This window comes from Phaseolus vulgaris, chromosome 3, assembly GCF_000499845.2.
Source record: "Phaseolus vulgaris cultivar G19833 chromosome 3, P. vulgaris v2.0, whole genome shotgun sequence".
Classification (NCBI taxonomy): domain Eukaryota; kingdom Viridiplantae; phylum Streptophyta; class Magnoliopsida; order Fabales; family Fabaceae; genus Phaseolus; species Phaseolus vulgaris.
Window position 1 is genome coordinate 46,364,869 of NC_023757.2, and position 21,896 is coordinate 46,386,764.

Sequence of the window (21,896 nt, forward strand, 5' to 3'; positions counted from 1 at the left end):
TAAGAAAATTGGCATGTGAGGGAAAAAAAAGTGTGAATTATGTTTAAATAATTTATTATAAAACAAAGTATATCTAGTTTAATTTCAAGTTGTTAACTATTGTGTTGTAGTATTTCATAGATGTTCAATTATTTTATTATGAATCCATTGACTATGTTAGATCCACATAATCAACCTATTTTATTAATTTCTACAACACATTAGGTTAGATGATAGTATAATAGTTTTTAGGCTTAGTTTTTTAATTTTAGTTCTCATTTTATGGATCAAACGTAATTCATTACAAGGTACTAATTTAATAATAAAAATTATTGTCCTAAATGGGATATGAGAATGGTTAAAATTGTAATTATTATCTTTTTCTTATATATTGTTTTTAAATGTTTTATTTGTTTTTATTATTTTTCTCCATTAACAACTTGTACGTATGAAATTTGTTTTAGAAGAAACTAACGTGTAAAAGAATAAATCAATCAATATTCAACTTAATAAAAAACAATAATAAAATTAATTATATAAAAAATTTGTAAATTGCTCAAAATAATTATATTATTGAAATTTACTATTTTCATCTCTTCTTATGCCATAATGCTAAATATAGTAATTTTATTTTTTATGCAAAAACTACATTCAACTAAGATTAAAGTCTTCTCAAAGAAAAAAAAAGTTATAATTTTTTATATAATTTATCTTGATTTTTATTTTTAAATTTATATATAAATAATTATAATTTACAAAGAAGTTTATTTTATTTTTTTCTTATTTTTCTCCTTCATATACTCTTACGAAGAAGCTCTATATATCTAATATGAATAACAATCCGAGTGTATAGGATTCCAAAAAGATTAACTTTTAGGCATTACATCTAATAATAAGACTTGCTAGGAAAATACACTAACACCTTCTAACGAGTCAAATATTTCAAAAAGCTCTTAAAGAAAGCACTTTTAGAAAACTAATGGGCTTTGAAGTGTGAAACGTAGAAGTTTTTACAATACAAATTTTTTACTTCGATTTTTAAACAATTCAGAATTTTAGATATACTAAAATAAGCTTCTAGTAAAGAGTTAAAGAATATAGATATTATTTTTTAACCTTCTTTCTTTCATTTATACGGATTGACGTCACAGTTCCAATTTCAAATATGTTAAAATGGTATTGTTAAAAACAGTCATTAGATATTGCTTTTGAAATCTCATATCTCTATCACGTTTCAGTATTTTTTTTTTAAATAAGCCAATATGATATTGCATCACACTCCTTGGTCATTGTTTACAATTATATATCTTTAAAAACTATTCATATTCTTATTATATCAAAATCTTAAACTTGTTACCACATTAAGATGTATTTTTTTAAAATAAAATTTATACTTTTACTTTAGAAAAGCCTTTGTGTGAAAAGCTTAGTTCTTGATAAACTAAATGTGAGAAATATATTTTTCTAACTTTATATATTCCAGAAAACATAAAAGTTATCTTATATATATATATATATATCAAACTTACTTTAGAATACAAGATGTAGAGACCACTTGAATACAATATGCTTTGTAGTTTAGATTTGTTTAGACAATCTTAATATATTATCGACACCTTCCATGATATTTGGTTTTGAATTTTGGCACTAAAAGAAAAATATTATGTAAAATTTGATGTATGGAATAATTAATATGATAGATAAATTGTTTATTTGGAATAACACGTTTGATAAATGGCAATGATATAAAAAGAATCAGACGTCAATTAAGTGTTTTGGGTTTATTTATTACGTTGGCAATGAGCGAATTATTGACGTGGCTAACCTGACCCAACAAACAAAGGCAGGGATGGAAGAACCCAGAATTTGACCAACATCGCAAGCTGTGAGTGAAGACAGAGTGCCAACTTTCAAACAGTATGAACTAACCCAAGAAAATGGGATTAACATATTCACACGGTCTCTTCAGAAGCGAGTACTAAGCGTGGACGTGCCCCTTTATAAAACACTCTCACTTTCACCTATTTCTTCCAACGTTGCTCCCATCTCTAAACTTCCAAAACAACAAACACTTCACCATCTCCTCCCTTTCTTCCTTCAATCAAGGTAACCTTTTCTGTCTTCTTTCCAAAACACGTCACTGTCTCCTCGCAACCCATTTCTCCATCATCAACCAAGTTTTCACATCCCTTAACTCCTTCTCATAACTCATATTTCTGCGTCCCAAAAACTAGATCAACTTCTAACTTCTATTTGACTTTTTAATTCTCAGCTTCAACTTCAATTTCAGTTTATCTTGATAATCATATCTTAAATAGGAACGATTAAGTTGTTTTATTTAGTTTAAGGTTCTATATATTTCTCCCCAGGTTTTGATCGTGTCTTTTTGTTCTCATTTTCAGTGTGTGCTATACCGAGGTGAAGGATGACACAAATCTCATCGACCATCTACTTGCCTGAATTTGTAAGCACACTGTGTACTCAACTCAACAATATATAATAACCTTTGATTTGAAGGAAAGTAACTAATCACAGATATATAATTCCTGAAACTCTGAAGACTTACCTTACAATTTGTTTTATGAACAGGGAATGGAGGACCCCACTTTGTTTCATCAATACCCGATGGATTCCTTTCCATTCCAGCTCGATGATTTTGACTTTGAGTCCTTCTCCGCGTCCCCTAAGGGTTCTTCCTCTCACAAGCGCTTGAGCTCCGAAAGCACACAAAACTCTTCCCTCACTCAAAGTGCTGAAACTTCTGTTGCTCCACCTAGACCAACCAAGCAACCCAAGACTACTATGAGTACCTGGAGTGCTTACGGCACTGACATGATGGCTCCCAAGGCTGCTTCCTCTTCATCCTCCAAAATCATCTCCTTTGACAAATCCAATGCTTCTTCTGTTTCTTCCCAACAATCCCAACAATTCTACAAACTCGATGCTGCAAAACTACTGAAGAAGCCTAAAATTGAAATTGGGTATGGTGAGAGCCTGGATTTTGCAGCTGTGGCTTCTCAAAGTTCCTATGACAACGATTGTTTTCTAGGCTATGATAAGGAAGAGAAAAAGGCTGCAGTCACAATGGCTAGAAACCCAACCCAAGCTCAAGATCACGTCATAGCCGAAAGAAAACGAAGGGAAAAGCTCAGCCAGAGGTTCATTGCTCTTTCGGCTTTAGTCCCTGGACTCAAGAAGGTACCATTTGTAAAACTTCGTGCGTGATTTTCTTCTTTTTTTATACGATGGCGGCAGCAAGTTTTTAACTTAGGACTTCGTACAAATTACTAGGTGTATGATGGATTAAATTTCATGCATGATCTCGACATGTCAAACACACACAGTAAATGCTTTTGCAATTACTGTAATCATAGAAAATTATGAACAAACGTGGCTGATGCAGTTATAGTTATGGTTACTGAAACCTCCGGAATATTGTGGCTGTGATTTGAAACCTTGAACACCTGAAATACATATCTTCTACTTTAACTGGGTGCAGTTAACTACTAAATATCAATTGTCTAGGGACAAAATTTAGGGATGAAAAGTTATTTATTTTTTCACTATAATTATGGGATAAGTAAATTTTAGTGACAGATTACTGTCACTAATCTTAATTTTAATTCTGCATGCAGAAACAATTTGATTTCAATCGGCTATGCATAATTGGTATCATGTTGTACGGGAATATTCTTTGTTATTAAACAATGAATGTTTGCATGCAGATGGACAAGGCTACCGTCCTAGAAGATGCTATAAAGTACGTGAAACAACTACAAGAACGGGTAAAGATCCTGGAGGAACAAACTGTGGATAAAACAGTTGAATCTGCAGTGTTCGTGAAGAGATCTGTTGTCTTCACCAGAGATGATAGCTCCTACTCCGATGAAAACTCCAACCAGTCACTCCCCGAAATCGAAGCAAGAATTTCTGGTAAAGAGGTACTCGTCAGGCTCCACTGTGACAAACACAGTGGACGAGCAGCTGCTATACTAAGGGAATTAGAGAAGCATAATCTCACAGTTCAGAGTAGCAGCTTTTTGCCCTTTGGGAATAACACTCTTGACATAACTATTGTTGCTAAGGTGAATATACTAACTTCAATCTTTAAAGAAATTTTCTCCGCACTAGGTAGCACACTGTGCTAGCAAAGTATTCAAATAGAATTTTCAGACTTGACACATTTTCACTAATTGATCAAACTTGTGTGTTTCTTGCAGATGGACAAGGACTACTGCTTGACTGCAAAAGATCTCATAAGAAACTTAAGTCAGTGTTTGAGGCAGCTTTCATAGGGACCAATTAACCAGTTCAAGCATCCACTGATGTAGCTACATTAATTTGTTGTCGTGCATCCTTCACTACAGGAAAAGAGCTTAATAAAAAGAGTTTTTTTTTATCGCAGTGCTTTCTTTTTCCCTAGTCTATCTTCTGGATTTGGGAGTAACATATCAATGGCCTGCGACTGCAAGAGTCTCCTCCAGCGTACCTTAGTTTAGTTGGGTCTGTTTTGCTGTAGAGTTCAAGATGATGCCTTGTTTTCATTTTTTTCTCCACAGTTTTTTGTGTAGGTGATTGATTAGCTACGTTAGTGGCATTTTCAAATCTCTACATCTGTTGTGTTCTAAAGAGGGTTTTTTAGAGGATTTGACTATTACCTCTTTCGTTCCTCTTTCGTTTTGTGAACACGGTACAGTTTCATTGAAAAACAATGTTGGCACATTTATTTTATATTGTTATGTCGGATAGTGATGATCACTTCTGTATAAGATTATTATTGTTAATTACTAAATGTCTATTTGTTCATTATTTCGTTTATTTTGGATACTTGTGGGTGCATATCTTCAACAACTAATAATTTTTTGGTTTAAACGAGATTCTCGCCATTTGGACTTATTTTGTTCAGGTTGAGAAGTGATGCAATTTTATCTTTTAAAAACAAATTTGTTAACATAAATGCTTAACCATTTCTCTAAAGATACATGTGATTAATTAGTTAAAAGAAGGATCTTTTTACTAGTAATTTTTTTTATAATACTCAAAGTTATATTTTTTTATAAGATCCCATAGTTAATATAGTCTGAATTATACTTTTGTTACACTGAAATACTCATAATTTACAAGAAAATTGTATCTTAAGAAGAAAAAAATGTTTTGATTCTCTTATGATTTTATTCCCTTATGTATGTATCACTCCATTTATAGAAAAATATATATATAATTAGGCAGAAATACTTTATCATAAGATTCTATTATTATTAAATTAATTACATATAATTGGATACAATATTGCTTACAATAATTACGTATAATTTGATAACTTATTATTTTTTTAATATAATTAAAATTGAATGATTGCACTAATAAACACTAACAAAATAATTAATGATAAGAATACATTTGAAAAAAAATAAAACAATTTATTACTTCCAACTAAAATTATCTACTTATTTATTCTTGATAATACTTTAACCATTTATATTTATTGATCCTATTATTTAATTTATCAGGAATAAATAAATAGATAATTGCTAAATACATAGTTCAATGAAAGAAACTTATCTTTTAATTCCTTAATCATAACATGAAAACGATATAGTAGTAAGCATTTTCTAATAAATAGGGTCTGCAAAATCTTAAAAGAGTATTACAATTTACTAATAATACATCAACTCTGTTGCAGAAGAAGTTTATTAAATTTAATGATTGCAATTGGATCATGGGTCCACATGACATTGTCATAACTATTAAAATTTAACATGGGAAACCACTTAAACCTACCCAAAATCTTCAGATCTGCTTGCTAATCTAGCAATCATTTAAGTACACATGCAGTCACAAACTTTTGGGTTGTAGTGCAAAGTTTATATTATGTTAATTTAGGTGAATATTAAAAAACAATAAATTTTAAGATAAATATATTAAAAATTATGTATATCAATAATTAATTAAAATAATAAATTTAAATATGCTTCAAGATGCTTAATTAATAGAAAAATAATTACTTTTTTTAAAATAAAATACGACAAATTTACCCTTAAATTAATTTGTACATATTCACAAATTCTTGAGAAAATATTTATCAATTTATACAAAAATAATTGTATTGCACGATATAATGTTCTATACATTATTGTTGTTAAAACTAATATAACAATGTCTAATGCTATCTGGACATAAAATAAACTATCTTTATCATTAATACATTATAATTATATATCAACTTGTATCTTGCCAAGTCGATGTTCATCATAGCATGATCAATCACATCCTCAATTAGTCAAATTGCGTAAGAATGCTTCATGATTTTATTTTAAAAAGTTAAATATAGATTTGAAGTCTCATGACTCATTCAAGATGTAATTGGCATGACACTTCAACAGCCAAAAATGCAAAATTTGTTTTATTCATGGACATTGATTGTTACATGAATTCTAATATCATTTTTTTTTATATTTTTCTAATTTTCTAATTTTTTATTTTTATTAATTCTTATATAATATATTTTTAAATATAAAGTGATGTTCTATATATAATTTTTTAGTTCTTGTGTGAAATTAATGAAAGGGAGAAAAAAAAATGGTATAGATAGTAGAAGAGGATTAAGGTGAGAAAAGGTTGAACCTTAAACAGCAGCGGAGAGATCTCGGAGGTAAATTTGACCAGAAAAAGATAAGGTGCATTATTTTAGCTCCAAACTTAACTAAGACCATCTACCAAAAAATACTTAACTAAGATTGCATTATTAAGGTTTCTTTATTTAAAACCTAATGTACTTATTATAGTGTTTATCACGATAGTGATGGTAGTTTTTCAATATCTTTAATTAAATAATTAAGTGACCATGAAATCATGATACACGTGGTTAGAATGACAAGTACAACACTAAAACAGTTGTCACACGTTTACAAGTATTATTAACTGTTAAATTTCGGTTTAATCATTCAATCTAAACTTAATTTGAGTAATTAATATACAATTTTAACTTCACCAGTAGCAACAATGAAAAAAGAACTAAGCTTAATTTTGATATAATTTTAATGGAAATATTGTATACTTTTATTTAGTTATAAACCACATTAAATAAAGTTTTAATTTTAAATTAATTATTAAAAATTGAATTATTTAAAAAATACGTTAAATATCACTTAGAAAGAAAGAATTTATGGTAATGTATAAACTCTTAAACCACTAAACTGCATACGAAAGAGTAACAAGGGTATGTTTGTTTCTCCTTTCCGTTTTAATTTTAAAAATTAGTTTAAATTATTCATTTAGTTCTTATAATTAAACAAATTTTTTATTTTAGTCTTTATACTTAAAATCACATTTTTCAATTCTTATATATATATATATATATATATATATATATATATATATATTGTTTTAATTTTTTTAGTCTATGTGGTAAAGAATTAAAAACTATATGTATAAAAACTAAAAGGGATTAAAATTTGAAGTAATGGCTCCCGTTGTATGAAAATGATGCTAACCATTGAAAGTGGTAACAAAATGCTGTCATTTTGCAAAAAGTGTAATAAAATAGCAGTTTTTGAGGAATCTGCCAACACTTATGTGAAAATTGAAACTATAATAATAAAACGTACAAGAAAAAAAAATGGGTAGTAAAATTTCGGGAAATGATAATAGTGGAGTGATAAAATGTTGAATTAATAGTATATGCGAAACCATTCTGTTCTCAATAATTTCTTATTTAAATTTTACTGATTTTTCAAAATTAAATAAACATAAATAGATAAAATATGTTTATTATCTTCATTTTTCTTATGTTATATTCACCAACAATCCTAAATTGCATCTTGCAAATGCAATCGTGCACAAATTTGGATTTAGTGGATAAAAAACTCACACCATTATTGAGTGGAGGAATTATTATAATTTTGAGTTTACAACATTATAAGAAAATTATTAAATAAAAAACAATTAGTTAATATTATTATTAAATTAGATATTATTTTATTAATTATTTTTTATATATTTAAAGTACTTTATATTATTAATTAAAAATTAAAATTAATTTTTAAATTTATATATAATTAACTATAAAGATTTTAGCTACCAATTACTTCTCATTATAAATGTGTGTGCACTACCTTTGGATCATTAAGTATTCATAACACATATAATGCATGACAGTCATGTGTTTGTATACTGCTTTTGTCACGCTTAAACGTTCAAATAAACACTTGAGTCACAAATCATACTACTTCAGCGTCATGTCTAATACCTAGCAATATCCTTCCAAAGGTAAGAGAATTGTATCTCCTCTCTTCCACTTGTTCAAACTACAAATCATTGTTTAAATTATGTATTTCATTACTTGAGTGACTAACATATTATTTAAGTGATGATTAACATTAAATATATGGTTAAAAGTAAATGTAATAATTACACACCACTTGAATCTTGTCTAACTGATAAGACGACTTTCACATAAACATCTAACTCGAGAGCAACCCAAATAATTAAAACAAGAAATTTATTAATATTATGTCGATCTAAAGTTTTAAATTTTCCTAAATTGTAATTTTACATATCTAAAATGTAAAATCACAATGGTCCCATAATCATACATTTTATATATATATATATATATATATATATATAACATATTCTTACTATCTGTTTGGTAGAAGTAACTAATAAACTAGCTCGTAGGTGATAACTCTTAACTAATAAATTTTTAGCTGATAAATTAACTTGTTGGATTGGTGTTTGATAAATTATTGATAAATATATATTTTTTAAAATAATTAAATTCTTATTAAACTTTTTAGTATTTTATATTTAATTTTTAAAGGATGTATATGCTTTTTAATTTGAACATGGCATTCTACTATTTTATTAAATTTCTATTTTATAATTTTCATTTGTGTAATTTTAGGATAACATCATATAATAAAAAAATTATTATTTCAATTTTTAATTTGAACTTCTTAAAAATTTAGAACTAACTCAACAAAAATGTTAAAAATAAGGTAATAATTAATTATGTATATAAAATTGAAATAAGTAATAACGAAATGTATTAAAATATTAGAAATAATAAAGAAAAAATTAAATAAACAATCAAATAAAAACTAACACTACAAGAAAATAATGAATAGAAACTAATTTTAGATAAAAAAATAATTAGTTGTTATAGTAACTAAATTTTAGATACCATTTTAGAAACTAAAAAAACTTTTGGTTTCTAAATTAGTTTCTATAATTTTTAAATGGTTTCTAAATTGGTATCTAATTAGCTATCAAGGTTTTTGCTACCAAATTTAGAATCTTAATAATTGGTAGTTAATAATTTAGAATCTAATTAGATACCAATTTAGAAACTATTTAACAATGATAGAAACTAATTTTTTTATTTTTTTTTCTAAAATTGTATCTAATTTAGTCACTATAATAACTAATTATTTTTAGTCTCTAAAATTGATTTTTATTTCATGATTTTCTTGTAGTGTAAACTTATAGTATAAATTTATAAAATAAGTTACTTTGAAGTATTTATAAAAAAAAATATATTAATTAAACTAACTAATTAATCTTCCCAAACACAATTTTGTTTACTTCTATACATATAATAGATTTTAAATATATGAATCATTATCCGAAGAGACAAAGTTATAATAACCAAATTAGGAATCCAGTATAAAGACCAAAATAAAAATATGTTATATATATACACACACTAATTTAAGAGCTCACAGTGGAAACACAAACCAAACCAATACGATTTTAGACATATAAAATTCTATTTGATAAACTTCCAAGTATTAAAAATAAATTCAACATTCGATCTATACACATACTAAATTTAACCTAAAGTTAAAAATGTAATAAAATTTAAATTTTCCGGTCATGATTATGAGCATCAAGGATTGCATCTCTTCTATATTTTTCGAAAACTAATTAAAGAATTTAATTTATACTAAATTCACCTGTCTTTTTTTTCATGATAAAGTCTACTCATGTCTTTAGATTTTGCTTTAAACAAATCTGACATGATTTTAAGGCAAAATATGATCAAATATTATTTTCGTAAAAAGATAAACTTGAGTCATCCCAAAATGTTACTTGTGCAATACTTCTTGGTGGCATGTGTTTTTTAGGCAGCAAGTGAAGTAATGTATTAAATGGAAAGTCTCCCATATTTTTAAGAATCGGTCTGCACAACATTATCCTCATTTGTTCCTTTCACACATTATTTTTCCGAATATGGCCACTTCAATTTTGTTTTTATTTGGATTAAACTGACAATACAACAAAGAAAATGAATGGGAATACACCAAACCGACCAGCACAAAACTGACCAAAACATGGACGGCATCATAATTTATGGGCATATGTTGTCTTGTTCATTTCCAGTTTTCTCTATGGACACCATGACACCTTGACACATCAATTAGCTCATACACTATGGTCGGCGATCTTCTTATTCCAAACTTCCAGGAATACAAAAAACATCATCATATTCATATTTGATTTCGGTTTACTTCATAATTCAACTTCTCTTTTTCCCAACTACTTTTGTGCCAAAGACTTTACCACACACAAACTTTGAAGAGGAAACCCAAACACTTTCTAAATCTATATCATGTATTTGAAGAAATTCTATATATAGAGATAATGGAATGACAGGAAATTAGAACCACAATTAATATTGTTTATTTGTGAGGTTACAATTTGGTATAATATCAACCTAATCAACTGTGCCTCCCACTATTTGGGTTTGCTGTTACATATTAGCCAACTTATAAGCGTGTGTTTGAAAATATGTTGGTGGGGTGGTGAAAGGAATTTCTTTGCATTTTTTTGTTGAAACTATTTTTAAATTTAGATTATGTGTCACCAACCAATCCCTAACTTTTCTCAAATTTTACATTTTTTTTCAGTGTTTTTTCCTTTTTTTGAACGTCCCAAAACTTTTGAAAAGTGATAAAGGCACTTGAGCACATCTTGACAAACGCATCATTACGTGTGTCTTTGAATGGGATTTTTTAAATAAATTTTATATTAAAATTATTTTAACTGCAATAATATATTTTATTTGAATGGACTAAAAAATTATTTTTATGATTAAGAATATAAAGTTATTTATAGTAACTGGTTTATATTTCAATCAATCAATGATCGATGTAAAATAAATTAATCAGAAATTAACTCATTAATTACTAATCATAATCTCTGAAACCTTATGAGAAAATTATTATAATAAAATATTTTAAGATTATAATATGGTCTTTCCTAATATTATCATCGAACAAAAGAGATTATAAAAAAATTTATATATATGAAAGAATATTTCAAAAAAATAATTTAATCCAAGCGTATGTATAAGATACAAAAAAAAAGGAAGAAAACAAGATCAGTTTTCTTTTTAAACATGGATGGATATTTTGTATAACATAATTATATTTAAATAAAATGGAATCATTATGAATAACAAAGTTTACTTCGGAAATATTGAATGTTTAAAGATTAAATTCCAAATGAATGATTAAACAAAAGTAATTATGTATAAATTTTGAATAAAATAGTAGAAGATGATATGATAAAAATGTAAAATGACTTCACGTGGGTATATATTCCCGTGTTCTTATTCCTTGGTCTTTTGATTTTGTCGTTTCTGTGGTGACGTCATCTTTCTCATCAATTACTCCAACTATACGACAACAATGCTCAACCAACTTTCGTGTGTATATCTCTCAAAATCAAAAGTGTCAATATTTTTATAAGACAAACACCTGTGCAACATCTTTTATTGATGCCAATTTGCGATGATGAACAAACAAAAAACCTTGACTTTAGATCCACTTTTTAAATTTTGTTTCGAGATTTTTTTTTGGGATGTGTGATGTAAGGGAGATACAGATTTTTTTTTAATAGATGATATAATGAGAAAATAAGTTTCTCCAACATGCATCATTCAGATTATCAACTTTCTCCTGAATTCTACAAAAAGGTTTCAGCACCACATATTTGACATGTTGGTCCATGTCCAAAACCTGTCAACTTTCTGTTTCCCACATTTCAAATTTAGATTCCATAATTGCGTAAGTATGTAGAAAGTAATTTCAAACTTAATGTGAAAGGTATTTGCTCCGTGACTATAAAACTAGCATTTGTAGTGATCAAACTCAGGAATAGACAAGTTAATAGCGCCACCAATTTTAGACACTCATATAATAAACGTTAAATTTATTTAAGCAACTTTTGGTTGGCAGTACCTAATTGTAGATGTTACAAAATTATCTTAGAACAAATTAAATGAAAAATTCTCCTCTGCACTCCTAACCTTTTTCTTGTACTTCCTTATATATTTGTTTTTTAATTTCAATAATAATCTTTTAGTATAAAGAGTGTGTTTGTTTCTTTGTTTTTAAATAGTGGTGGTTATTTGTAGTGATGAATAAATATTATTCGTTGATAAGTTTTGTTGCGTTTTTACTCTTAATCATCATGTTTTCGTTTTTTTTTTTCATTTTTCAAATATCACCTACAATAAAGAAATTTATTCCCAAAGAAATAACGAATGCAAATAAAAAGGTCATAATAAAGTTAAATAATACTGAAAATTTGCACAATTAATCAAGAGTGTATCTCATCTGGTCTAATTTATGAATTCTGGATTTACATTGTTTCGAAAAGGGTATTTTGCAATTATTTTTTGTTTTTAAGATTTTCTATTCTAAAAATTACAATTGCTTACGTTTTTTTTTAAAGAATTTTATCTTACAATTTTTTATCACCTATTTTGAAATATATTCTCAAAACCCGATTCCTGGAAAGCACTACACCTATTACCATCCAAAACTATCAAGGGTAAGTTTGGTATTTTGATAAATGTAGGGGTGCAGAAAGAATAATGTAGGGGTGGTGCAGAAAGTTTGTATTAGCCCATCTATGTGAGTGAGCTCTGAACCCATAGAATTCCTTGATACTCGTTCCTGTATACAAGATTAACGGATTTCAGTTATGTGGGTTTTTTTTGGGACAGATTAATAGAGAAGAATTAAACAATGTGGGATCTTGATCTGAAATTATCGGTGTTGGAGGATGAGGAAGAATGTGGTGGTGGTGGTGAGCACAAGTATTGCGGTGGTGGTGGTAGGGGCATTGATCAGAAAGTGGAAGCTGTGGAAAGAGCAACAGTTGAGGCAAACGAGGCAGATAATAAGAAAGTTTGCAAGGGAAAGTGCGACTCCATTAACAAAGCTTTGGCAAGTAGCTGATGATATAGTGTCTAGCATGAAAATCTCTCTTGCTACTTCCGATGAATCCTCCACTCTCAACATGGTCGTTTCCAACGTTACATCGCTCCCACTTGGGTACCTATTTCTCTTTTTCATCATCATATGTGATTTTAGTTCATCTTTATGGAAAACCTTCAATCATCATTTTTAATACAAATTCTTTTACAGCCACTTTTTTTCTTCTATCCACGCTACTCAACATTAATACTTTATTCAAAATGTTTATTTTCAGATCCAGTCAATAGAATTCTTAAAATCGACCCATACTTATAAACTTGAAGCCTAAAACGAATGGAGTTATAGTGGATCATAAAAATGTTGGCCCAAAGATTATAAGGCCTGTTTTTTATGATATTGTTACATTTTTATTTTCTCTTACAATTTAGATAAACATGTATTAAAAATAAATATATCAAAATTTAATTCACACCAAGCCTATAACAGATTGGGTTCAAATTTTCCTAACCCACTTTTTACTTTTGGTGAGGTTCGATCAATGCATTTAACAAATCTAGTTAGACCAGTTGAACTAACAATAAAAAATATATATATTTCAATTTTTTACGTTATTATTTAGGAAAAAAATTCTTTGACACCACATTATAATAATATAATAATATTAAAAAATAAATTAAATATAATTAAAATATTATTTTATTGATGTGTAAAGTTAATGTTTTTTTACTGTTTACTCTATTATTTATGATTTATTAGGCAAAACTATAAGTTTTGTTATTGACCTCTTAACTTAAGTTTAAAGCTGCTAAGTTATTAGATTAAAGATATTTGGTAAACTAGTTGAATACTGCAAAACTATAAAAAAAAAAATATAACTACATAAGTTTTATTATATAAATAAAGTTTATTTAATTTTATCAAATTATATTTTCATGTAATTATAATTTTTTACTCATAAAAAATGTAATTATAATTTTTTTATTTTTTAAAATAATTAAATTTTTATTAAACTCTCTCATACTTCTATTTATCTTTTAAAAAAGTTGTATATATTTTTTTGTTTGGATAAGTAATTTTTATTTAAATGAGTTTATGTAATGAATACTGATCCAATATATCTTTTTTATTCATTTTTTAAATTTTAATTTTTTTTAACTTATCAATTTAAACTCTGTTACATTTAATTTGTTTGATAAAATCCTCACTATCTAATTTTCATACAACATTATGTAAAAATAATAGGTACTTTTATTTATAGTGTTATTTTTTTTTAATTTGAACTACATAAAAAAAATAAAAAGTAACTCAACAAATACCAAAATAGTTCAATACTAATTCTCTCTATAAAATTAAAATAAATATTAATATAAAAAATAAAATAAAAGTAATGAAAGATAACTAAATAAACTATAAACTACAAGTTCAAAGCTAGTTGGAATAACTTATAAGTTATAAATTACACATTCCTAAAACAAGCTAGGTACTTTTTGTATCCATCAATATAACTTAAAAACTAGTTAATAGTTTTACTAAACACGCTATAGAGAAATAGTGCTTAGTTGAAAATCATGCACGGATTACAGTTGGGGAAAGAATTTTTTTTTTTAAATGGATTAATTTTAAAATTATATTGTAAACTAATATTTTTCAATATCCGATTGTGAAATAAATTTTTCATAAAAAAAAGAAAAAATATTTATTATAGTGAAATATATTTGATTTAAAGAAAGGTAACAGTGATGTGCACATGGCAGAGATGAAGAAGGATTCTTTTATGGGGTTAATTTGCATGGAAAGCATTTGTTGCTATTGTGTGCGCGGCTGGGAGGAAAGAATAAGCCTATCTCTGCCTTACAAAGAGAACAGATTTTCATCCCTGATGCTGTCTTGGCTGCTCCTTCTGAGGTACTTTTACCCTAAATCTTCATTTCATTTATATCAATCTATGCATGCATTATAACCACACCTCAAATTTCTTTTCCCAGGAAATAACTGATTACGTTGCTACAGAGATAGCTAAGTTCGTTTCAGGGCATCCTGAGATTGAGGAAACTGCTCCTGCCAAAAAGAAGAAACTCGGCTTCACCTTGTCACATCCACTTGATGAAGTTATCCCTTTCTCGGCCACAACTTTTCAACGCAAAAACGCAAACAACCCAGTTGAGTTTAGTACACATACATACATGCCCAATGCTAATCCTTTTTCGTGTTGGAAGACTAAAACATTGGTGTTGTGGAAGCAGGTTCGCAAAGGGATGGTGAAGGACCTAAATCGAGCTCTGACGAACCATGGAATGAAAATGCACGTTGCTTCACTGGTTAGAGCCCTATGAATTAATTTGCAAATGTTAAATTTTCTGGGGTCTGTCTTTCCACATCTGAAGCAATAGCAGATTCAAAACATTAATACTGAATAGGTTGATGAAACTATTGGAGGCTTGGCCGGTGGAAGATACTATAACAGGGAGAGCGTGGCTGCAGTTACCCTTGCCAGTACCACAAATGCTGCTTATGTAGAACCAGCAGAGGAAGTTGCCAGCGATCTCACACAGTCTCCCAATTCAAGTGAATTGGTTAGTTAATTACTATTACAATATCCATGACCCACAAATTATCAACCACGAAGATATTAGTTAGATGTGGTGTATGTGAAAGTGAATTAAGCAACTTAAATGATTAATTCGGTTATAGTATTGCAGGTGATTAGCATGGAATGGGGAAACTTCAACTCCCCTCATCTTCCTTTAACATCATATGATGCCAGTGTAGATGCCGAAAGCTCAAATCCTGGTACCGAGGTATGTATAGCTCCTGAAATCACTGTATTGTTCTAAATATATATCAAACTAAATCATCTACAATTGGCAACTGAGTGGTGTGTTTTTGACCTCATCAGATTTTCGGAAAGCTTATTTCAGGAATGTATTTGGGAGAAGTTGTGAGACATGTGTTGTTGAAGTTGGCCCAAGAAACAGCCTTATTTGGAAGCTCAGTGCCTCCCAAGTTAATGACTCCCTACTTACTCAGGTATCTCATCATAATTAATTCCTCTATTGCAACCCTTTATTTTGAACCCACGACCACTTGTTTCACCTGTGACTAAATTTTTAAAAGTTTATCTAAAATCACTTGCATAATAATTTAAGGTGATTTTGGATTATAGAATCTGAACACTTACTAAATCTTCATCTAATTTTGACTTAGAAAAGAAAAATGAGTAAATTTTAAAAAAGAGAAAACTAATAGGATCGTCGTAGTTCACGTAGAAAATGAATGAGCTAGCATGAATGAATAAAGAGTGGTACAGTTAACGAGAGTGATTTGGCACTTTGTGCAGGTTCCCTGATATGGCTGCCATGCATCAAGATACGTCGGAGGATCGTGAAATAGTGAGTGAGAAACTGGGAGAAATTTTCGAGGTAAGAATGTACATTTCACCTTTCTAATAAAAAGATATCCGTGGTAAAAAAATGAATTAAGATGTAGAATTGCTAATTCAACAAAGCACAGATACATAATTGTTGTCAAATGGCACGGGAAGTGGTGGCTGAGGTGTGTGACATAGTAGCAGAGAGAGGTGCACGATTAGCGGGAGCAGGAATTGTGGGAATAATTAAGAAGCTTGGAAGAATTGAGAATAGAAAGAGTGTGGTGACGGTGGAAGGAGGGCTTTATGATGATTATCGCATTTTCAGAAATTACCTTCATAGCAGTGTGTGGGAAATGCTTGGCAAAGATCTCTCGGACAATGTCATCATTGAACATTCACATGGTGGTTCTGGAACTGGAGCTTTGTTCCTTGCTGCTGCTCAAACTCAAGCACATCGTTCGGATTCTTGACCCTTTACATTCAACTTTTTTCTTTTCTTTTGAGCTTGTTGTTTTGAGAAGAAAAATACATAATGATGATGCTTAAACTAAAAAGAAGAATTTATTTTGCCTTTGAATGCGTTATTTATTTTTATCATTGATTATCTTATAGTGAGTGGTTTGGACTCGTTAAATGGACATGTCGTATACTCGGCCTAAATTAACAGTTATTTATCGAGTTTGGACATGGACTCCCTTCAAATTCTCCATTTTGTTTTTATATATACACCAAAGCAAACAATAGGACTTGGGCCATTATATTCGGTTACTTTACAAACCAATAAAATAATATTTTCATTATATTTAATTTATTTTTTAATTTTAAATATTATAATGTAATATGTTTTTACTGTGTGTGTGGGGTTTAAGAAATCTTTTTCATTATATTCAAGAAACAATTTTGCCATGGTCTTTCCTTTTTAACAAGAAGCTGGATGGGAAATAATTATAACTTCTCGTTCTAAAAGAGGACAAATTTGAAAGAGACAAGAATGAACTTTTTTGTTAAAATACAGTAAGATTAATTACTTGTTAAAATCGTTTGATTTCAACAAAATTAATGGTGAGAATGGAAAGCGACGAAATAACTTGATTCCCTCTCTATATGTAGTGCAAAACGCGTTTATTGTTCATAATTCATGAAAAAAACCACATGGAAAACACTAACAACGTCGTCGCTCTATTTCATTGCCACTCTCACCACCACCCACCTCGCCAGCGCCACAAACCTCAACCCAAAAAATTCTTCCCTCTTCCTCATTCAGCCCAACACCTCCTTCCCCGTGAAAAAAAATAATCTTACATTCAACATTGATCATGCAATCACTGTCACCTTCCTCAATGACATCTTTCAAAGATCACACCTCAACCATCTTCATTATTGTTGCATGACGCTATACTCCTCAATAACACCTTCAAATACTATCTTCACATCTCCCAACAACACATTCTCCTCTCTTACTTTCACTTCACAATTGCCTCTTTAAACCTCTTATCTTTATCTCTCTATTCTCTTTATTTTATTTTCTCATTGGTGTGGTTAGTTAAGAAGAGTGATTTTCTCGACTTTTATATTTGAAAATTTGCTTTGTAATGGAAGTTATTTATGTTTTTATAAAACCTTAACATAAATGTTTTGGACGAGACATTAAGCTAGTAATTGAATTATACGTAATAAAACATAAAGTTTATTAAACTAAGTTTTGATTATGGTTTTGATGAGTTTGAGTCGAAAGATTAAAATTGAAGTCAAAGAAATAAGTGATGATGTTTGAATAAATAATGGTCTAGATTAATATTTTTAAATATTTAGAAATCGTATTATTAGAAAGTTTTTGAAAACTGATTTCGATTATGATATTCAGATTGATTTTTTTTTTATATTTTTCTGAAGTGAGTCAATTCTTGTTTTTTTTATGTTTTTCTGAAGTGAGTCAATTCTTGTTGAAGTAAAAATAGTACTACAATTCAACTTTGTTTTCAGTCCTATTTAGCTCAAACAAAAATAACACTGAAAAGGGAAATAGGAAAGTGAAGTGGTAGGGAGTGGTGTGGATTTTGAAAACTCTGCCACCAACTACTCAATTGTTTATTTTTCCATTTCTTTTCTTTACCTGTTTCAAATGACGTTGTGATCAATTTATAAGTTTTATGTCATTATTGGGTTCAATTCGAGTGGGGTTTCTTAATGTTAAAACAAAATACACTATTAATTTCGACTGCAAATGAAAAAGGCAAAATGTTTAATTCTTTTCGAAGATTAGAAATGCCCGTTTTCCTTCTTACTCCATCCATATATTTTTAAAATTAACCATATGCTAAATATATTTTAAATTAAATGTTACATAAATATATAGTAAAAAAAAACAAAAATGTAGTTGAGAAATCATATCGTATTATTAATCACTTACTAATAGAAACGTATAAGTTTCACTTCATATTTGACTCACTCACAGTGTAAAGTGCTAGAAGCCAAGTATGGGATTGTTGAGGAAGGTATGATGAAAAAAGTAAAGAAGTGGGAATGGTGGAGATAAGAAAGTTGAATGAGACTTTTTCTTAAATTATAAGGTGAGATTAGATAAGACTCCATTATCTAATTTAATCAAGTAAACAAGTAACTCAAAATCTTATTTAATCAAGACTCATTTTAGTAAACAAGCAAAAAATTAACATAATGGGGTTTCTCTTTATCAAAATTAAGGGTAGGTGAGATTGTTATGGGTATACATATAGGTTATGTATTTGGTAAAGTGTTTCACTTAATTAATTTTTTTTATTAATTAAAAGATTTGTTAACCTTATAAATATAATTTCGTAGTAACTTGTAGCGTTTTTTATACGCTGGTTTTTTAAAATATCAACATTTAGTTTTCTATACTTTTAATCTTTGTAATATAGTATTTTTATTCTTTTAAATAACGTAATTTATATCATACTTCAAAATATGATAACCACTTCATAAATAAACTTAATGAAAATATGACATTTACTTAAAAGATGATATTTTTTGCATTAAGTTAATAATACAATACACAAAATGAAAAAAAAATAATTAAAATTAAATGATATAACTAAAATACTTTATAAATAAAATTTATATAGTTTTAAAATATATTACAAATTAAATTTTAAATACCCAAAATATACTTTTATAAATTATAATAAATTTGATATAAAAATATCATTCAAATGTATTTATTTGCATCAATTATTTTAATGAATAAAATTACCAAAATAAAAATTTATAATTTCATTTAAACTGCAACTAAGCTTTTTACTTCTAATCAATTTTATAAAAAAGTAGTCATAAATCTTACTTTTTAGAATTTCTTTAATATTAATATCATTTTAATGAAACCACATAAAAAAAATGTGTAATTGTGATTATGATAAAAAAAAATTAAGTGAATTTGATGATATCCAAAATGAGTTAAAAAAATTGAGAGAGAAAAAAAAACTGTGTAGCAAAGAAAATAATAAACAAATATTTTTTTAAGGTTACCTATTGTATTAAATATGTGTTTTAATAATTTAAAAGAGTAGTTAGATGGAGCATTGTATATTTATCCATATCCTCATCTTTAATTTAAAAAATTGAAATTGTGTTACACAGCTCAATTCCCTATCTAGCACCATTTACACTTTTATTTTCCTAACTAACACCTTTTTGCTTTTATTTCCCTATCTAGCATTTTTTTGTTTTTATTTTTCTATTTAACACCCTTTTGTTTTTTATTTCCCTATCTAGCACCATTTCAAAAATAAATAAATAAATAATAAATTAATTCTTTTTTATAATTTTAATTTTGAATGCATTAAAAAATAAGTATTTTTAATGTTTAAAATAGTTAGAAATATAATTAATAAAGAAAGAAATGAGTTTTTACAAAATAAAAATTAAAAAGTAATAAATTAAAAATGTTTAGTTTAAAATTATTTTTTTAAGAATGAAGAAAATAAGAAATTAAACCCTACAACAACATAAAAGTTGAATCTATAAACATAAATTAGTATTTATTTTTATTATTATTGATGATGTAATCATGTTAATTTCAAATAAAAAATACAGGACATAATTATAAAAAAACCAAAGTCAATTAGTATTAATTAATAGTGGTCACACAAATAATATTGAAGCGTCTACCCTAAATGCAAAATCCTAAAAAAAAAAATAATGCAAATGCTACACTTAATGCTTAAAAATGAGAAGAAGAAAAATGCAAAAATAAATAAGTATAGAAAATAAAAACAACAATAATAAAATAAAAACAAAAATAAATAAACAATGGCAGAAAAAAATAATAACTAAAAACATATAAGATATAAAATAAAGGAAAAACAAAATAAGATAAATATACAAGATATAAAAAAAAATCCAAACAAGATAAAGATAAGAGATATAAGACGATACTAAATAAGTAGATGTTGATCATAAAAAGAAAAATAAATGAAAGATGATCATTCATTTGATATTTTTTTTCAATAGTACATTAAATAGTTTGTGTGAAATGAAACATAATTAATGACGAGAAATGCACAATTCAATAATGTTGGGACATGTTCTTTTTGTGTATCCCAGTGTTTGACAATATGAACATTTTTTTGTTCAATTATATTGTTCTCTTATGTCCATATCAGTCCTTATTCGACTTGACTTAGGTCTCTCCTTTGAGGTTATTTTCATGTCGGGACTTGAACATAGTATTTGACTAGTGTATGCAAACCAATACTCTTCATTTCTGAGTTCCATCAAATAGTCTTTCATAACATGAAAGATCCGATGCAATGTTGTTGTTTTTATTTTCTATATTTATTTATTTTTACATTTTTCTTCTTCTCATTTTTAAGCATTAAGTGTAGCAATTGCATTAACTTTTTTTTTAAGATTTTGCATTTAGGGTAGATAGACACTTCAATATTATTTGTGCGCTCAATATTAATTAATACTAATTGACTTTGATTTTTTTTATAATTATATCATGTATTTTTTACTTAAAATTAACATGATTACATCATCAATAATAATAAAAATAAATACTAATTTATGTTTATAGATGTTGTTGTAGAGTTTAATTTTTCATTTTCTTCATTCTTAAAAAAAAATTAAACTAAACATTTTTAATTTATTACTTTTTTATTTTTATTTTGTAAAAAACTCATTTCTTTATTCATTAATTATATTTCTAACTATTTTAAAATTAAAAATACTTATTTTTTAATATATTCAAAATTAAAATTATAAAAAAAATAATAATTTATTATTATTTTATTTATTTTTTAAATGGTGCTAGATAGGAAAATAAAAAATAAAAGGGT

General features: G+C 27.5%; 2 protein-coding genes across 2 annotated transcripts; both read left to right on the forward strand.

The window, feature by feature from the left end:
- Nucleotides 1-1,944: 1,944 nt before the first annotated feature.
- Nucleotides 1,945-4,785, forward strand: LOC137808187 (transcription factor bHLH18-like). Its single transcript, XM_068609170.1, has 5 exons — nucleotides 1,945-2,085; nucleotides 2,382-2,443; nucleotides 2,569-3,177; nucleotides 3,705-4,064; nucleotides 4,200-4,785. The coding sequence occupies exons 2-5, from the start codon at nucleotides 2,405-2,407 to the stop codon at nucleotides 4,272-4,274; spliced, it is 1,083 nt and encodes a 360-aa protein (XP_068465271.1). The 5' UTR covers nucleotides 1,945-2,085; nucleotides 2,382-2,404; the 3' UTR covers nucleotides 4,275-4,785.
- Nucleotides 4,786-13,025: 8,240 nt separating this feature from the next.
- Nucleotides 13,026-17,188, forward strand: LOC137805954 (probable hexokinase-like 2 protein). The gene is given in 9 exon segments (XM_068605831.1): nucleotides 13,026-13,325; nucleotides 14,963-15,113; nucleotides 15,194-15,367; nucleotides 15,452-15,526; nucleotides 15,626-15,785; nucleotides 15,873-16,006; nucleotides 16,105-16,235; nucleotides 16,546-16,627; nucleotides 16,719-17,188. Coding segments are annotated over 9 exon segments (1,509 nt in total). The 5' UTR covers nucleotides 13,026-13,053; the 3' UTR covers nucleotides 17,049-17,188.
- Nucleotides 17,189-21,896: the final 4,708 nt, after the last annotated feature.